Below are 18,067 nucleotides of genomic sequence, written 5' to 3'. Positions count from 1 at the left end.
GACTTGATACTGGTTTATTGACTTAATAAAAAAAAAATTGCACAATGAGCATGGTCACAATGAGTCAAAACCATTAAAAATGAACATTCAGATGTATGTCTAGCTTAAGGATTCTACAAAAAAAAAAAAAAAAAAAAACAAAACACATGCCACCATTTCGATTTCGAAAAAACCAATTTGAAACAAAATCCAAAAAATCGCTATTTAAAACTGGAGGCACGTTAAAACCTTTTCTGTATAAACTTTTTTTTTCTATAAGTATGTAAGAAATGATCGTTATCTCGACCGATTCTATGTAATGCTTACGTTGTATGAACAAGTTCCATTATTTTTTATATTCTGTAACGGTACACACTTAAAATCGTCAAACAAAATCACTTAATATTATTAAAATTCCCTAATAAACATCTCTAACACGAACTATCATAACGTAATCAAGACCCTGTCTAGCACAACAACTCCATCTTGAAGTATCGTCACATACCGAAATAAGTCCTGATAAAATCTTCTTGTTAATTTAATAACAAGTACTACAAAAGGAGTTATTATTTTTCGAACCCTTGATTGTTTATGTCTCTATTTCTTAAAAACGGTACATTACAAAAGGTCTAATCAAAGCTCATTAATTGCTTTTGTGCTTACTTCAAACTCAATCAGCCAACATCTTTATTAACATCCCGAAAACAGGCAGTTGATACTAGTAATCATGAGAAGATATACATGAATGATATGCATAATTATTTTTTAAGTTGACTTCAGCCCAATGAAGGTACTAATGAAGACATTTTTAATTAGAAATGTAACATAGCTTGTCATAGGAAAGGTTCTGCGGTTATGTGGTCGAAAGTATATACATTATTTGAATAGGAGACAGATTTACCAGGCTAAAATGACGTTCGTATTTTATTACGCGGAATCGATCGGACTCGGTACGCATATCCAATGTTTCAAAAAAATTAATTAGCGTAACCAGTTATAAAAACTTGATATATTTTAACACCTCCAGTCTTGTGTCTTTACCGTTAGTATAATGTATTGTAATTATAACACTTGTGACATTTACAGTATGTGTGCACACGTTTGCCCACGTATTGCACCTGTTTTGGCGAATATACCACAGATGGGGACCCCTCTCAGAAGACCAAAATAGACGTTAATTTATTAAAAAATCGGATTAAATTGTTTATCTAGTTATATCGTCATTATTTACCGTCACAAATGGAACCAAAATTCTACCAAGAACCCTATACAATACCCAGACATATATTCTAATTGGAATTAGGTTCAAAAAACAATTATTTATTATTTGCCTTGGCCGCGCTTCTTGATGATCGATTGATGTGCTTGGTATTTATCAGCCACCAACTTTCGTTTGTTTGGATCATGTTTGCTGGTTTCAATGGTTTTGATAGTTTGGATTGTCTTTTGAAAAGGAGTATTAGTACATGAAGAACATAAATAAAACAAAAGATATACGTACATTCGACTCGAAAACATAATCATCCTTATATCATTTTCTTTCGATTATATCATCCAGTAATTTGTGAATGAATCGGTAATCTGGTTTTTGCGTGGAAGATAAAGATCTGGAATAATCCAAAATCTTTGCAAATTCTGATTCCAATCCATTACACAGCTGCTCTGAACTGAGCTTCTCCTTCTGTGCCAAAAGTCTTTGCTTTTTGGAATTTTTATAATTGTTTTTATAATTTATCTATGGTAAGGTTCCTTTCAAGAGGTAGACGATGACGTAAACCATAGAATCGATATCAACACGTCGAGATAACTCTAAAGAACAAACGTAAGCGTCATTTATATCTAATTATCAAATAATTATACCTACAATGTCATTTATGCACATTTGAACATGCGTAACAAATGATACCTCCGAAAGGAACTTTGTGGGCGAAGGGGATATGGCTTTTTCCATTCTTATGAAATTTACTAAGACGAAAATCCAGAAGGTATACCGTATATTTGTTTTTTTTTATTTATCCCTATGGCAATATTTTCAGACTTGAGATCTAAATGCAGAATACCTAAAACGAAAACTCCGTTTGAGTAGGCAGACGCTGGTACTATCAACATTTAGGTTTACCTTTGCTGTGTAGGATTTCAATACGGTCTACCTAAAATTTAATATGTAAGTTAAAGAAACACCAACAATTTATACCACACCGTATTTACCAGCTGTTTAGCAATCAGAACTGTAGATTTAAGTCCCAATTTGTCTCCATGATATTCGCTCTGATCGAAAAGATCTTTTCCGACCAAAATCAAAAGCAAATATCTGTAGGTTCCTCGTTCAAAAGAGGTTATTTTTTGAAGAAAGCATTCTTGATTTCGAATTATTCCATAAAAAGCTTTTTCTCTCCATAGTTCTGGTGTATTAGTAGGCAACAATTCTTCTTTGATCGCGACATCTCGCTTGTCCTTAAGATCGAATCCTCTAATTTGGAATCTTGATTAGCGACAAAAAAAAAAAGTGAATCTCAACAGCCAGACGATTTACCTTTATAAATGGAGCCATAAAATCCTGTTCCAACTAATGTTGATTTTTTGAAACGGCGGTTTAGAATAAATTCTGACATTACTACTTCTGTGTCGAGGAAAGAAAAATTTGATATTTAGGGAGCTAAAAAATAAAAAATAAATAAAAGTCTTTCTCAGGTATATAATGACGTGGTCCTCAATCAAATTCCGACGTTGCAGTGTAATACAATGTATCACAAGAAAAAACTGCAATTGTGATTTTGCAACCATGCACTCACGACATTACTCGAAAACTCTTTAACCAAATTGAATTCATTTTATGGTAGTACGAAAATCTGGGAAAATGTTTTGGATTTAAACGATTGTTGACCGTTCCATCTCTTAATGTCATTTGACAAGTTAATAGTAAACTATTCTTTTATAGCTTACTGCCGTCCCAACGGAAACTAAGAATCTTAAAAATTACATTGTCCCCCGCACAAAATATCTTCAATTGGTTTAATTATTCGGTTTCTTTCGAACTGTAGCTATAGTTAAATATTATGTGTAATGATAAGAAAATCATCTATTGCAAAAGCATGAAGACGTTCTTGAACGATCCAGGTTAATTGAACGTATATGCATTTTGATTTTATGCACTTTGCGAAATTAGTTTCTCTTTGTTTGGTGACAAAACAATCTAAAATCTGAGTAATTTTTGCAAAGACAATCAACAAATTCTTATACAAGTTTTAATAAAATACAACGTTTAATCTTCAACGCCAGTTTTTATTAAAGACAAATAATACATAGCACTCTTCAAAGCTACAAACGCAGACGGTATCTCATTATTATTTTACAATAAAAAAAGTATAACAAAACACATTATAACGTTTTTGCACTGGACTCACAGTATATGTTATACATAATCGTTATTTTTTCATCCCTACATTAGATATTACAAGTGAAAATCCATATTGATGAACTTCGAGAGCAGAATCAAGTTAGTTACTAATAATTTCGGGAAACACAAGAAAGCAGCTAACTGTTAACTCGAATTAAAGGCGCGAATAAAAAAAACAATTTTATGAAAAATCGGCTTTCTTGAAATATTTCTAAGAGGGAAATATAAAAAACAGATGTTTTTTCAAGAAAAGCCAGACATATACGAAGATTCCTCGATTTAAATTTTTTTGTCACGTTCCATTTGAGGAATAAATTTAGACAATTGCAACTATGACTACAATGTAATTACTAGGAAACTTAAAACATAAATCTGTCAAGCGACATTCAAAAAGTATCCAATTATTTCGTAGTCCTTGAACTTGATCCTTGTATGACCCCAATTTAGTCAACGCACAGTCCAAAGACAACGATTTCTGCTTCATGTATCTCATTTGTAAGTTATAACTCCGTTTAAAGCTTACTGAATGAATGTTGTCTGCTCCAACTAATATTACCCGAGCATGTTGTTTATAATAAGCTTTTCTTTATGAACTGAAACGAATTAAAAACGCCGAACTATTGCTTGTATGAGTCGTAATCGGCTTTTGAGTAAGATGTTCATAAAAACAGTCTTAAGCATTCGCAAAGAATGACTTCATATGAAAGTTACGTCTTAAAAATATGTACAAAATACCCAAACAAAGAACAAAAAATCCATAGTGATTCATCCCATTGGTTTATACTTTTAAAAAGAAAGATTTATTTTCTTCGGTTAAAGAGAGATTTTTTCTCCTTCTTTTCTTGCTCCTTCTTCAACTCCTCTTCTTCTACAAAATAGATACAATAAGTAAATTAAACGTTTTTAACAAAGTTTAAAAATAAAAATATCCTACCTTCCTTTTCGGCAGCGTCGAAGAGGTCCCTCAAACTCTGTTTCTCCCTGGCTTTTTCGTAATGGGATACGCACGGCATAGCAATGGGACGCGCAGGGGAAACAGAGATTGAGGAAGCCTCAACGACACCGACCGCCGGAACAGAAGAGACGGAGGAAACCACAGGGACAGAGGAAACAGCAAGAGACACCTTCTCCGGAAGAGGACAACAGGAAAGCCGACGACGACGAGAGGTTGGTGGTGAGGGAGGAGGCATATTTCTTTTGACTCCAGAGATTACATTCTCCGAAGGAGAAAGACGAGCACCAGAAAACGAAACGGCAGCAGGAGAGATCGCAACAACAGCGCGAGCAGAACGACCAGCACCAGAACGACGACGCAAAGAAAACGGACGAGGGATAGCCACAGGCCGCGGTACAACTGTGGCTGTAGTGACAGCAACAGGGCCAGGCACAACAACAGGACAAACAATCTCAGCTACAGTATTGGCCGAAGGCTCAGACACAGCAGCCGGAACAAGCGAAGTCTCCACAAAAGGCGCAGAGAGCTCCGCGGCAACAACAGGAGACGACCCAGCAACACCGGAGACAAAGGAAGAGGACGCCGAACGTCCCATTACCTCCACAGAGGTCGAATATGTCAAAGACTCCCAAGAGGAAGCTACAGGAGCAGACACAGGAGAGGACACCATGTCGGCAACCGAAGACGAAGCCCCGGAGCAAGAAACAACCGAGCACGGCACACCAAGAGGCAAAGAAGAAGCAACGGAAGCAGCAAGCAAAGGCTCCGAGCGAACACAGGTCACGTTCTCAGCCAGCCATGCTCGACTGATCACTAAGCCGACATAGGCAAAGCCAGGAACGGAAGGGTCGTATTGGGGAAGGGGAGGCAAAGAAGGCACCAGACCACAATCGACAGAAGGCAAGCCAAGAGCAGCAGCACAGTCCATAAAGTAACACTTACGTTTACCTTTTATAATTGTGGGAGAGGGAGAAGCAAACGAAAATGTAAGGCGTGGAACCTCACGGACAGGCGAGGAGACAGGCGAGGCAACACAAGCAGGAGCGGAAGCAGAAGCACCAACAGAAGAACGTAAAGAAACAGCAGGCAAGGGCGAAACAGCGAATCGATCCCTCATGCTGACGGGGTAAAAACCCTCACCGGTGCAGAAGTACAATTCGCCAATTGCCATTGGCGAAGTACGATGTCTTGGTCGAAGACCAGTCACCACACGCCAAAACGAACTAAGCAAACAAACAAATTTTTTCAAAGCGAAAAAAAAAACCACGTCTGCCCAAAAACCAAGGGAATGCCGAACAGAGAAAGGCGAGATGTGTTAATTCACAAATGAAGCTATTGAATGTCAAAGTTAAAATCAGGTTTATACGAAACATGGTAAATGTATGTCTTGTACTTACTCGTCGAAGAAAAGGTGGACTAGCATTTTTTGAGACTGATATAGGGAAGAAAAGGAAAAGAAAAGAAATATAACACGCCCTTCTTCTTAAAAATTTTTTTTTCTAAGCCACTAAAATTATGACTTGATATATTTTGCTGGCAAAAAGATTATGACCTAAGTCACAAAAATCCTTAATCCGTCAATTAATTAAATCAGAGAGAGACGACTACCAGTAAATCACAGTTGCTCGCATTCAACTGATTCGCCACAACCGTCAACATTATGGGTTGCTATTTTTATTATTATTTAGGAAAACAAATTGATCTCGGTAACTAGAAAGGCAATTAACTTCGTTGGCTGCTTTTGTAAGACTGAATCTAGAAAGTGATTTTACAAAGAAATATATTCGAAAAGAAAAACTATGTCGATGGCAGGAATGTGTCCTTAATTCTTAGGGATCAAATTAAACCAATTTTATTAGATTTTTATGGTCTCGTATTTTTGCAATGTCGAATTGAATATTGCTTTTCTTATTCTGAAATATTTAAATGATTATTTAAACATGTCTCATCCGATTTGAAAAGATAATTATAACACGTCTCAGAATCTTCTTGTAAAAAGGATATTCGTTATCCGAATTAAAAGGAGCAGTATTATCAATTTAAGTCGAGATAGCTGAAAATTATTTTCAGACAACCTCATCAAATAATTCAGACTAAAAAAAATTATTTTCAGACAAGTGTAAATAATTATTCAGATTATTTAATAGAAAAATTGCAGACAGGCATCATTATCTTCTTAATGTCAAAGTATCGTTTAAAAAAAATAGTCAAAATGCAAGTAGAAGATTACAACACAGCAAACACGTTTGTAATGAGAAAATCTTATTTCGATGAAATCTTCGATGGGATGGAAGTGAATGAGGACCATCCAACAATGTTTGGTAAATTAGTTTTGTTGGCCGACGATTGGACTGTACCTCAGCAATTGTTGGTATATGATGAGATGGAACAGGAAAGTGGATCGAAAGAAGTTGAGAATGATGCGGAAAACAGTCAAATCAACCTAAGCTCACATTAAACAATAGATTATAAGGCCTATTGGCCCGTTATTATTAGACCTTTTTTTTTCAGCTTATGATAAACATCCCAAAACCCGTTTTATCCCACGCTCTACAGCCTCTAAAATACTAAAACAATGAAATAAAAGTGATAAAACAGTGACTCCTATCGGCGGTTTAAGAAAGCCTTCTAAAATAGGCGGGCAAAGCGAGCAAAGAAATATGAGATTATGGCACAGCTAAAGTATCTCACCGAGTTACAGTAGTGCACCAAACCCTTGTATTACCATGAACATATTAAGATAGTAACTGTGTTGTTTTAGAAGGCTTTAGCATTTCCCAAATTGAATTAAGAAAGAATATGGTGAAAAAGATACGACTTTCATTAAATAACTGACATGTCAATACGATGGAAATCGATGAGAACAGAACATTGGATTTTCGATTTAACGTAATAAACGCTTGGAAAGCAGCTGTGGTTGACTTCCAGACTAGCTGCGTGTATATGGATGAGGCCAGTTTGAGCGCTCGCCAGATCAGAAGTAAAGCCTGATCCGTCCAAAGAACACCTGCCGTCGTTTGTGCTCCAACTCAAAAGGGTGATTACTTGAGCTTTATTGGGTGTATATCGTTTTTTGGAATCATCAATTTTTCCAAGATAGAGCCTTGGTAGCCAGCTTATGTTGCTAAGATTGAGAAAGAGTTTCGTTTACCAGCCAGCAATAAAAAAAGGATAAAACCGATGAAACAAAAAGGGAAATCCCAAAAAGGTGTACGACTGCGTAGCATGTTGTAACACTTGTTAGAAATTTCATGGATGTCTTAGACAGACCCAACAAAGTTGGATTTTATATCGTTATGAGTAATTTTAGAATTCATTATTCCCACTTCGTTGTTGATTAGTGTTCGAACTTTTCGAACTTGCACCGATCTTGCGCCAGTTCGAACGAAGCTCGAACCGAGTTTTTGTACTCGAGCTTAAGCCACTTTTTTGGGTTCGAGCGAGCTTCAACCAATGCTCGCTCAAAGCTCGCTCGGCTAAAATGTCGATAGTAGTCACTTTAAAGTTAAGGTTCTTGAAAGACTACAGATGGCATTTCCCCTTGATTTTAATCTTTTCTCCCGTTTAACATTTTTTTTTATTTATGCTCTAATAATTCCAATTAAAATGCTTTGGCCTTTATTTAATTGTACAACCAACAAACACATTTACCATAGAAATGAAACAGTGTTGCACACTATACCCAACTGAGCCAATTTTTTTTTAGCAACCATAGTAACATGACGTAGCAGAATTAATAAAAACATTCATGTTCACAAATCCAAATGTATTATAATTATAGATGCAGTAATAATTTGATTTAATTATCCGAATTTGGTGTTAAGGCTGGTGAAAAACAAAAGTTTTCTTTTTCTTTTTCCAACTTCTATTTCAATACATAACAATTTTATTATCATAATTTTCTGTAATTAACATCACTTTGACGTGCACCTTGTGTAATAAAAAGGGCGAGCGAGTTCGAGCTATCGCATTCGCAACCGAGCCGAGCTTAATAAACTTCGAGCGAGCTCGAGCTGCAAAAAAACGCATCCGAGCGAACTTCGACTGGAACACGATCGAAGCTCGCTCGAGAGTTTCGATCTTCATTCCGAACACTACTGTTGATCCAATCGAAAGTAGAGGCTATAAGCGTTTATTTATGCCACCATATTTTCCATTTTGGAATCCTATTGAAGAATGCTAATCCAAGATCAAGAAGCACATCAGAAGAGACTCGCTTTCCACTTTGAGCACTTTAACCCAAAAATCAAGGCAGCCTGTGAGACTATTACCAGGGACGATTGTAATGGTTGCATACAAAACTCTGAAACGTACTGGGATAAATACCTTGAGAAAGAATCAAAACTAGTTTAATTTTTTACTTGTCTGAAGTTTCGTTAGCATATTTCTGACAATAATTTCCCTTTGTCTGATTAATTTTTTACGCTTCTCGAAAAATATTCGTTTTTGTCTGAAGTTTTTTGAGCTTGACTGAAAATAATTTTAAGTTGTCTGAATTTTAGGTGATAATACTGTACATGGTAATACCGTGGAATTGAATAGGTCACTGTTAATTTAATTTTAGGATTTTGTTTATGGGTCGAAAAATAAGACCATTTTTTATATCTGTTTGATGATAAAACCCACGATGCGATCTATACACGTAACTATAAATACCCTCTAAAAGCATCCCCAGCGGTTTGCTAAATGTATTTGTAAATTTATTATATTTTGTTATCGAGATATTTATCTTTTTGAAATTTCCACAGTCGTTTGTTAAAAAAATAATAAATTTCGGTAATTTTTTTCCCTTTTTTTCACTTTTTCATTTTCATTCACACAATGTTAGCAATGTCGACTTTCGAAAGACTATTTGGCAATGACCCGACATAGGATTATGAAATGCATCTTACTGCTATGATAGATTTTCTAAGGTTTACGAAAAAAGTCAAAAATCAAAAGCCTCCTGTTATCAAAAAACGTCGAGTTGTCAAGAGAGGACGTCAGCAGGACTTGAAACGCTCCTAAAGGATTACTTTTCGAAACCTTCAAGATATTCCGACGCTACTTTTTGAAGAAGATACAGAATGAGTGAATGTCTCTTCTTGCGAATCACGGAATCAGTGACGGCTCATGATAGCTACTTTGGTCAAAAGTACACTATTTTCATAAATTATTTGCACACTCTAGGAAAAAAATTGATTACTTTTTTTTTCGATTTCCGCACTCTTTTTTATTTATTTTTTGCTCACTTTTTGAAAACAAAATTGCTCACTCCCAGGAATATTTTTTGCACAGTGCGTGCGAATTATTTTAAAGGGGATTTTTATTTAAGCAAGTTTCGAACTTGGACTCAGAAAACCGGCAAAAGCCTTTCAAGTCGCTTATCAAGACATTTTGGCATGCTTCAGTGATTCTGGATCTCAAAGTTTCGGCCTCCAACAGTTTTTCACGTTTCAATTTACTCTTAACAACAGACCAAAACTGCTCAATAGCGTTTAGCTCAGGGGAATAAGGTGGTAGATACACACACCCATACCCACGACTTGCGATAAACTTTCAAATATTATCGGATGTATGTATGGGCGCATTATCCATAATAATGTAGTGCCCTTTGAATTCCTCATGACGATCCATCACATCGATAGTGCTGGCAATAAAATTGAAGTAATGTCCCGTAACAGTACCAATACTTTTCTGTATTTTACTACCACCAACCGTCTTTCGTTTCTTAGAAGCTGCTGAATAGGGTACCCTTATCTTGACATTGACAATGCCATACGGGGATATAGCACCCAAAATTGTCGTTGTCTTCGATCGTGTCAGTGGTTGGATAACGTCAGCTCGAGTGTCTTTTTTGGACCAACCCATTGTTCGCTTCAAATGGATGTGAAAGGCGGATTCGTCGATGAAAACACAATACCTATTGTAATCCATGTCGGTTTGAATCCATCTTGTAACCAAGTCAAATCTTTTCCTATTGCTTACGGGCGAGTTTCTTTCTTTTGATTGAAAGTGTGCTTTTTTAAATGACAAGGCACACTTCTCTGTCATGAAGATGTAAACAGTTGTCTTGGTTACTTTCAATTCACTGAACTGGCTGGTAAGACTTTCTATTGCCTGATCCAAAGTTGCAGAAGGTTGATCGATAAACGTTTCTTCTAAATGCTTTTTATGCTCTTCATTCAATAGAGCAGGTTTTACCAACATTCTTTTCGGTTTTTTTGGTCTCCAATCCATCCCGCGTTTCAACAATCAAATCATGGTCTTTTTGAACCAGTCGGAGGCGGTTTTACGGGCTATACCTAACTGCTTTCCTGCTTTACCTGCAGTTAGGCCTTCTTCATAAACAAGGTAGAAAAATGACCTTTGACATCGTCTCCATGTTTCTTGTAATAAGAAACTGGTCCTGATGTAGCAGTAGAAACCATCTTATTGGTTTTAATTGAGGCCTCGGGCTTTTCAGGTGGTTCAAATTCCATATAGCTATTGAAGTCAACAGTGTCAGCGAGTGGGTAACCGTCCACGTCTACTTCCATTTGAACCGGTTCATTTCCATGCTCATCTACAGCTTCCCATGTCCATCTTCCCGAAAAGTACGAATGTTCATTGTTTATATTTATTTTCGAAATTTGTGCGAAATGTAAAAGTTAAAGTGAGCAATTTGTTTTTCAATACTTCACCAAAAAAATAAATAAAAAAGTGTGCGGAAATTGAAAAAAAAGTGCGCAAATTTTTTCCTAGAGTGTGCAAATAATTTATGAAAATAGTGTATGATGAGGACAACGTCTTAGGCTTTACGCCACTCCAGAAAGTAATAGCAGCCATTGGTCAACTGGCTTATGGAGTAGGATTGGATGAAATTGACGGCACGCTTTGTATAGTCAAATCAACAACCCGAAAATCCTTAAAAAGATTCGCAAATGCTGTTGTGACTGTGTAGAAGAAGCAGTATATAAGGACTCCTAGGAAAGAAGATGTTAATCATTTGTTGGCGATCAATGAATAGCGAGGCTTCCCGGGTGTGCTTGAATCCATTGATTGCATGCATTGGCAATGGAAGAACTGCCTAACTGCTGATCATGGTCAGTTCGCTGGTAAAAGTGGTCGACCAATCTTTATGTTGGAGGCTGTAGGTTCTCAGGACCTTTGGATCTGGCATTCCTTTTTAATCTTCTTGGTGCCCTCAACGACATCAATATCCTCCACCGGTTCTTAATTTTTGCAAGCCTGGCCAAAGATGATGTGGCTGATGTCAAGTTCACGGTCAACCACAATACCTGTGATAACGGTTACTATGGGGCAGATGGCATAGAACCAAGATATTCTCCTCTTGTCAAAACCCTGCCAAACCTACAGTCGCAAAAGAAAAAGGTAATCCATGGAAACTTTGATTAGTATATGTACTTTCATTTAACGTGTTATATGGTAGAACTTTGCAAACGCACAAGACGCGGTTAGAAAGGATGTAGAACGGGCTTTCGGTGTCTTACAGTCACGTTTTGCCATGTTCAAAATACCCTCTCGCCTCTTCAAGGAAGAGGTTGTATATGCAATCGTGGAAGCATGGATTATTTCGCATAATATGATTGCGGAGGATGAACGTGGATTGGATCTTCGTCTTTCTTACAAACCCCACTTTTCTCCTCCTCCATCGTCTCGTCAAAAATTGTCATTCGGTGAGCTCGTTGCCAAGTTTTTATAGAATCAGAGATGCTGATCCACACGATTAGCTGCAATTCGATATTATTGAACATTTATGGCAAAGACGGAACGACATGTAGACCCTTTAAATATACAAAACCCCCAATAAAATATTCTTTTTTAAAAAACGAAAACCAATTTTTATTTTTAATCATTTTCAACCAAAATCAATTCTTTATCTTCAACCAAAACTGGTTCCTCATCATCAATCAACATTGGTCCATCTTCATAGACCAGAGAGTTTCGACCATCATCAATGGTTACGATGATGGATAATTGACGGGACTAGGTCTTCGGCGAATCAACCGCCTTTAGACCTTCCGGGATTCTCAACTGCTTTTACTGCACTTAATCCCTGTAAGTTCCGAATAAAATGTTTGACAGATCCATCATCAACTAACTCTGGTCACGGAAAAACGTTTTCCCTTCTTCCGCAAAGTCGATCATCCTTTTGGTGACCTCAAGTAACTCCTTTAACATGTTGCAGATCTCATAACTCTGCTCAGCACTGTTATTCATCATGGCCGTAGGCCTCTTGCGTTCCACAGGACGAGCCTGTATCTCGGTATCGTCCTCGACCAAAACACCCATGGGAACTCTCTTTGCCTTCGCCTAGATAGTGTATTAGATGGCCTCGGCACGACTCTTCCACTCTTCACTCGTTCGTAACACCTTCCAGCAATTCAAGAAGTTAGACCGCTTCTTATCCTTCTTCTCGGACGCCTTATACATCGCAGTGTCTCTAAAAGCCATTTGTTTCAAAAATGTCATGTCAGTCTTTACATATGTCAAATAGTTTTCGGGTGTATTATATACCCTGTCGGAGGGATCAGATTTACTAGGGGCAGGGCCTCTAATTCAAGTATCAAAAAAACCCACAAAACCTGTCGATAGCAGATGCAATCATCGTGAATCTGTTTTGTTGAGAGTTTTCTGCTCTCTCAGTAACAGGAAGTTTGTAGATTTTGACGAAGTTAATCTCAAATTCTTTTTCGACAGCCTTCAAAAGTCCGGGTTCTTCTGGTTGTTGCCCTTATTCGGGTTGGTTGAGACTTCAACCCAAGATTTCAACCACTGGGTCTTTTCGTCGAAGGTCCAGTTATTGCCACGGGCGCGCTTATTACGATTGGACTGTTCCTTTTGTTTTTGCTTTTGTATTTGTTGTTCCTGCTCATTCGGCGTTGTTATTTTAAAAATCTATCGGGAAAGGAGCAAAAAAATTAAAAAAAGTCATATTTAGTTGTTTTCTAGAAAAAAATTGGTCGTTTACAAATTGAACTTTTTTTTTAATTAACGGATGTAGTGTTATTTTATTAAAAAAAGATAAATTTAACAAATTTAGAAAATTTAGGAAACCGCTGGGAATGCTCTAATGAAATAATGTTTGTCTGTCTATCAGTATTTTTTTATAGCAATCGTTTCCATGATTACCATCTCTTAATATTGGATATCTATTTTTTAAAGATTTAATACATCTGCGATACACCACGTTTTTTGTAAACTGCATTTTGAGTAGTGCATTGTCCATCACAGGAACGACATGGTAATAGATCGCACACATATTCTATGCATAGTTTTCTCTATTCATTTTTTTGGGTCCTGTTTGCATGCATCCAGAAAAAAATCAATGTTTTAGATTACATGTGATTGCGTCTTCAAGCCTTGTTACTCCAGCATGTTCTACGACATACAGAATCTTTCTTACTCGACGATTTCTGCTACTGTCCTCCGATATCAGTCCAATACGCATTAAGTTTTTTTTTGTACCCGTAATCGAATTAAAGCAAAAAAAGACTTAATATCCACATATCGTCATTTCTCAGCCTAAGACAGCAATTTTCGTTGACCTTTTCACGGTTACTTTGGGACAACACGTGTGACTTAGATTGGCTTAGGTGATTTTAATATTCTGTTTATTCTTGCTGTTTTTATAGTTTTGAACATCGGGATTTCCAATGCTCATTTAGGACCTTTTGTAACTAAAGGAAGACAACGATACTTCAAGTATTCATTCGGTTTCGAACGCTCGTCAAACATAAAGAAGGAAAAGAGCCACAAATGTATTTGATTCAAAAATTATAAAAACTTCATTTTTTAACGGTACATTTAACCAAATATCACTTATTTTAACATACGTTTAATGAAAAACCTCCGAATTATTTAAATTTGGTAAATACGTTGGAGATACTACGAAGAAAATTCATTTTGACTAGTTTTTATTTAAAAAGAAATTAATCTCGAGCTCGAATTCTCTTACGATCACGATTATTTTCTTCTTCACAAGGAGAAGAAGGGCGACGAGGAGAAGAAACAAGACGAGGGGAGGAAGGACCAGGAGACGCAACAGAAGTCGGACGAGGGGAAGGAGAGGAGGGAGGTGTCAATTCAACCCCAAACAAAGCAAATGAACCAAAAGACAAGCCGGGGGACCCAGGAGCCGAGGAACAGACGGGAGAAGCAAAAGCAGAAGCCAACACAGGAGAAGCGGGAAAAGAATCCCAACCGAGAGAAGCAGGAACGGAAGGCGCCACTGGAGAAGGGGGAAAGGAAGGCCAAGCAAGAGAAGCGCAAGCGGGAGACAAGACCGGAGAAGAACGAACGGAAGAACAGCCGGACGAAACAGGAACAGAAGTCAAAGAAGGCAAAGGTGGAGAACCACCAGAAACACCAGAGCCAACTGATGCAACAGGAGCAACAGAAAAAGAAGCGTTATCCTCGAGGGAGGAAGAAACCGCAGGAATGGCGTTATCCCCGAGAGGGAAAGAAACCGCCGAGGATGCGTTATCCCCAATTGGGGAAGAAACCTCAAGAGGAGAAACGGACAAACAGGGAGCAACGGCAGAGCGACATACATCCCCACAGGCAACAGACGAAGAAATACAAGAAAGAGAAGCAGAATTATTTACAAGCCATGCTTGTGTCAAAGCTTCACATCCGAAAGCAAAGGAGGGAACGCGAGAACAGACGGGAAGGACAGACGGAAAAGCAGGCAAAGAACCATCACTAAGACATGGCATGCCGACCACGCAAGCACAATCCAAAGAGTAACATATTTTTTCCTTCTTTGTCACAGTTGCCACAGAAGGAACAGAAGAAAAGGGTCGACTGACGGAATCCTCGGGGGGAGGAGCAACAACAGGAGAAACAACAGGCAAAGGAGTGGTCTGAGCAAAAAGCTCAGGGTTGTTTTTGAAGGTGGTGAGAGGTATGATACCTCTACCGAAACAGACGTAAACATCACCGATTGGCTCGGGTGCCACGCGAACCTGTTTTCTGTCACCAATGACAGCAAGCAAAGAGTAACCAAAGAACCAAATCATTTTTTCCCAAAGAAAAAAGAAACAAAATTTGGTCCAAAACCAGGGAAAAGCCGAAAAAAGAAACGCCGAATGTGTTAATTCACACAACAATCTATTAAATGTCAACATTAGAATCGTGTTTATAGCATTAATGTTTACTGATTTCGATTTACTTACTCGTCAAGAAGAATATACGAGAGCATTTTTCCAAGAATCGTTAATGGGAGAAAGAGAAAAAAAAACGACCCGCCGCTTTTTGAAAAAATAAAAATGAAAATTGCTGCGCAACAAAAAATGATGATGTCATTAATTTTAGTCCTAAAAATCGTATTCGGAATCTAAATTATTTTATTTCAGCAAAATCATAAATTATTTTTTTAATATTGACGTACAAAAAATTCGGCTATCGACTTTCCATTTACGATCTGGAATGCACCAATCTCTTAAAATAGACAGAAGAATGACAGACAGAAAGATGACCTAAAAGTTTTTAAAAACTAAAAAAAGGTATCGAAAAGCGGTCATATATTTTATATAAAGTCCGTTCATCAGATTGTCGAACTTTTTCGAACTTCAGTTGGTAATTGTTTGAAAATGACTAAACCAGGTCAATTGCTTTGGTCAGCTTTTATATACTATCAAACAAGTATTAGTTTTACTTGCGTTTCCTTAAGAAGACTGTAGCAAAAATACTATGGACGAAAAGGTCAAGAATTACCTTTTATTGTCCAAAAAAACATGCGTTCTTTTAAAGAAATTGACTGATCTTCCAATGTCTGAAAAGGAATGACATTAAATTTGAAATGGCCACTTCAAAAAATGTGTTAATGGAACACGTTTTGCCTATGCATGAGCGAACTCATCAACATAAGGCTTATACCATTGAAAATTTAGGCGATATTTTTTGTCCGAAGTAGAAAAGTTGGAAATTCAAACAGACTGCTATTGTCGCAAACTTAAATTATCACACGGCACTCGAATGAAAAAAGCGAATGAGGATGCCCTGGAAAGAAATATACTTAGAAACCAAAAAAAATCTTGGCGCCATTATCATAATTTGCCTACTAGGTGAAGGTCATAAATTTAATTTGGTACGGCTGGTTTATGAGCACGCTTAAATAACAATCTAGGTTGCTATGGATGGTTTGACAACGAACTTTGAGTGTCTAGAATTGAAGAAAGCTAGAGTTTCCGAGCTCATGCGTGAAAAATGCGTCATAAGAATTTAAAATAAAATTGAAGTCGGTTGTTAAATGTTGACTAAGTGACTGGCGAGAAAGTTGTTAGAGGGAGTTATATATAGAGAATTCCGTTCGCTAGAACTGTTTGGCAGACCTTTTGATTGAAAATAAAGATAATGTTTATTGTATGATAATTGATTGATATTTATAAGTTTTTAATATGTTGCCGCAGTACTGCGGTTGTACTGCGGTTGTACTGCGGTCAAGTACTAGTGTTGGATAATATACTGCAATTAAAAGGTATAACAACGATGAGTCAGATGACTTGACTGGTTTTACAACATCCGGGCGGTTAATAGGAAAGAACAAGCTTCTTTTCTTGGAGGAGTTTCTTCATTCGACTTGCATGTATATTAGGCCATTTCTTGTTAGTTTCAAGTTCAAGTACATCGAAACGGTCAGGAGACAAAACCTTTGTAATCTGGAATAGACCACGGAAAAATCGAACAAGTTTGGCAGACAGTTTACCAGCAGCACTCGATTGGACGGGAAAGTCAATTAGCACCAGACTACCAATTAGGAAATCAGGAGTGGCTCATTGGTTGTTTAAGGCAACAGCATCGTAATCTTGAGATTTCTGGTTTGCAATTAAACTAAGGCTAGAGCGCGACCAAGGAACTGCTTGATAAGTTGTTGATATTCTTGAGCCGGGATTAGCTTGGCGCCAAAATCAGGACTAGCCAATGTTCTTGCTTCACGGCCGTGTACAAGTGAGATAGGCGGAAATTTAGTCCAGTCATGTATACTTGATTTATATGTTAGTGGAAATTCGTTCAAGTGTTCATCCCAAGTGATTTGTTGGTAGTCGAGATCCATAAATGATACGATTAGATTTCGGAGGGTGGCCAAAAATCGTTCGACCAGACCGTTAGACTTAGCATGGTATGCAGGGGAGAATTTCTGTTTTATTGACAAGTGTAGACAGAGAATATTGATGAGAGTACTGGAGTACCGTTGACCGTTGTCGCTGAAGATCTGTCGAAATACACCATGCTCAAATATGTTCTTACTGAGGGATTTGAAGACTTGGATATCAGTGTTTTCAGGAACATTGGTAATGATCACATATCTTGAGAACATATGTACATTAAACCACAGTAATGTACTTATTTACAGATTTTGAAGCAGTTAGTGGACCAAAGGAATGAATAGCAATAGTATCAAATGGATGATCAGATGGATTCAAATGGATTTTGGAAGTAGAACCTGGAGTGGTATGTGAACGTTTGACGTTTTGACATACTCCGCTTGTGTTAACCTTCGTTTGAACCTATTCTTTCTGTTTAGGAAAGTAATATAATCGACCGAATCGTTGCAGAGGTCTTCCTATTCCTAGTTGACTAGTTGTTGGATTCGAGTGAAATAACTCAAATGTATCTTGCCATAGTGATTGCGGTAGAACTGACCGGGTGTTATAGAAGGAGGACACCGGACTCGTTGGAATAATGGGGAGGGAGAGGCTGAGTGGAACGAATCTCTTGACAAAAACGGTCCGCGAGTTGAGCAGCGACTA

At 37.5% G+C, this 18,067-nt stretch overlaps 3 protein-coding genes across 3 annotated transcripts; all 3 read right to left on the bottom strand.

The window, feature by feature from the left end:
• Positions 1-1,510: 1,510 nt before the first annotated feature.
• Positions 1,511-2,591, bottom strand: EV154DRAFT_488276 (kinase-like domain-containing protein; the record flags this gene model as incomplete). The annotated part of the gene is made up of 6 exons (XM_051599084.1): positions 1,511-1,678; positions 1,757-1,818; positions 1,840-1,944; positions 2,099-2,129; positions 2,188-2,447; positions 2,513-2,591. The coding sequence occupies 6 exons, from the start codon at positions 2,589-2,591 to the stop codon at positions 1,511-1,513; spliced, it is 705 nt and encodes a 234-aa protein (XP_051450657.1).
• Positions 2,592-3,692: 1,101 nt separating this feature from the next.
• On the bottom strand, positions 3,693-5,754 carry EV154DRAFT_488275 (uncharacterized protein; the record flags this gene model as incomplete). The annotated part of the gene is made up of 3 exons (XM_051599083.1): positions 3,693-3,922; positions 4,311-5,554; positions 5,729-5,754. 3 exons carry the CDS (start codon positions 5,752-5,754, stop codon positions 3,693-3,695), a joined length of 1,500 nt encoding a protein of 499 aa, XP_051450656.1.
• Positions 5,755-12,161: 6,407 nt separating this feature from the next.
• Positions 12,162-15,334, bottom strand: EV154DRAFT_571584 (uncharacterized protein; the record flags this gene model as incomplete). Its single annotated transcript, XM_051606276.1, has 6 exons — positions 12,162-12,299; positions 12,358-12,414; positions 12,474-12,626; positions 12,687-12,867; positions 12,899-13,046; positions 14,272-15,334. The coding sequence occupies 6 exons, from the start codon at positions 15,332-15,334 to the stop codon at positions 12,162-12,164; spliced, it is 1,740 nt and encodes a 579-aa protein (XP_051450655.1).
• Positions 15,335-18,067: the final 2,733 nt, after the last annotated feature.

The sequence above is a fragment of the Mucor mucedo genome (assembly GCF_025094135.1).
Source record: "Mucor mucedo strain NRRL 3635 chromosome Unknown EV154scaffold_235, whole genome shotgun sequence".
Classification (NCBI taxonomy): domain Eukaryota; kingdom Fungi; phylum Mucoromycota; class Mucoromycetes; order Mucorales; family Mucoraceae; genus Mucor; species Mucor mucedo.
Note: the sequence above shows the minus strand (reverse complement) of the source record. Positions and strands in the feature narration are given on the sequence as shown.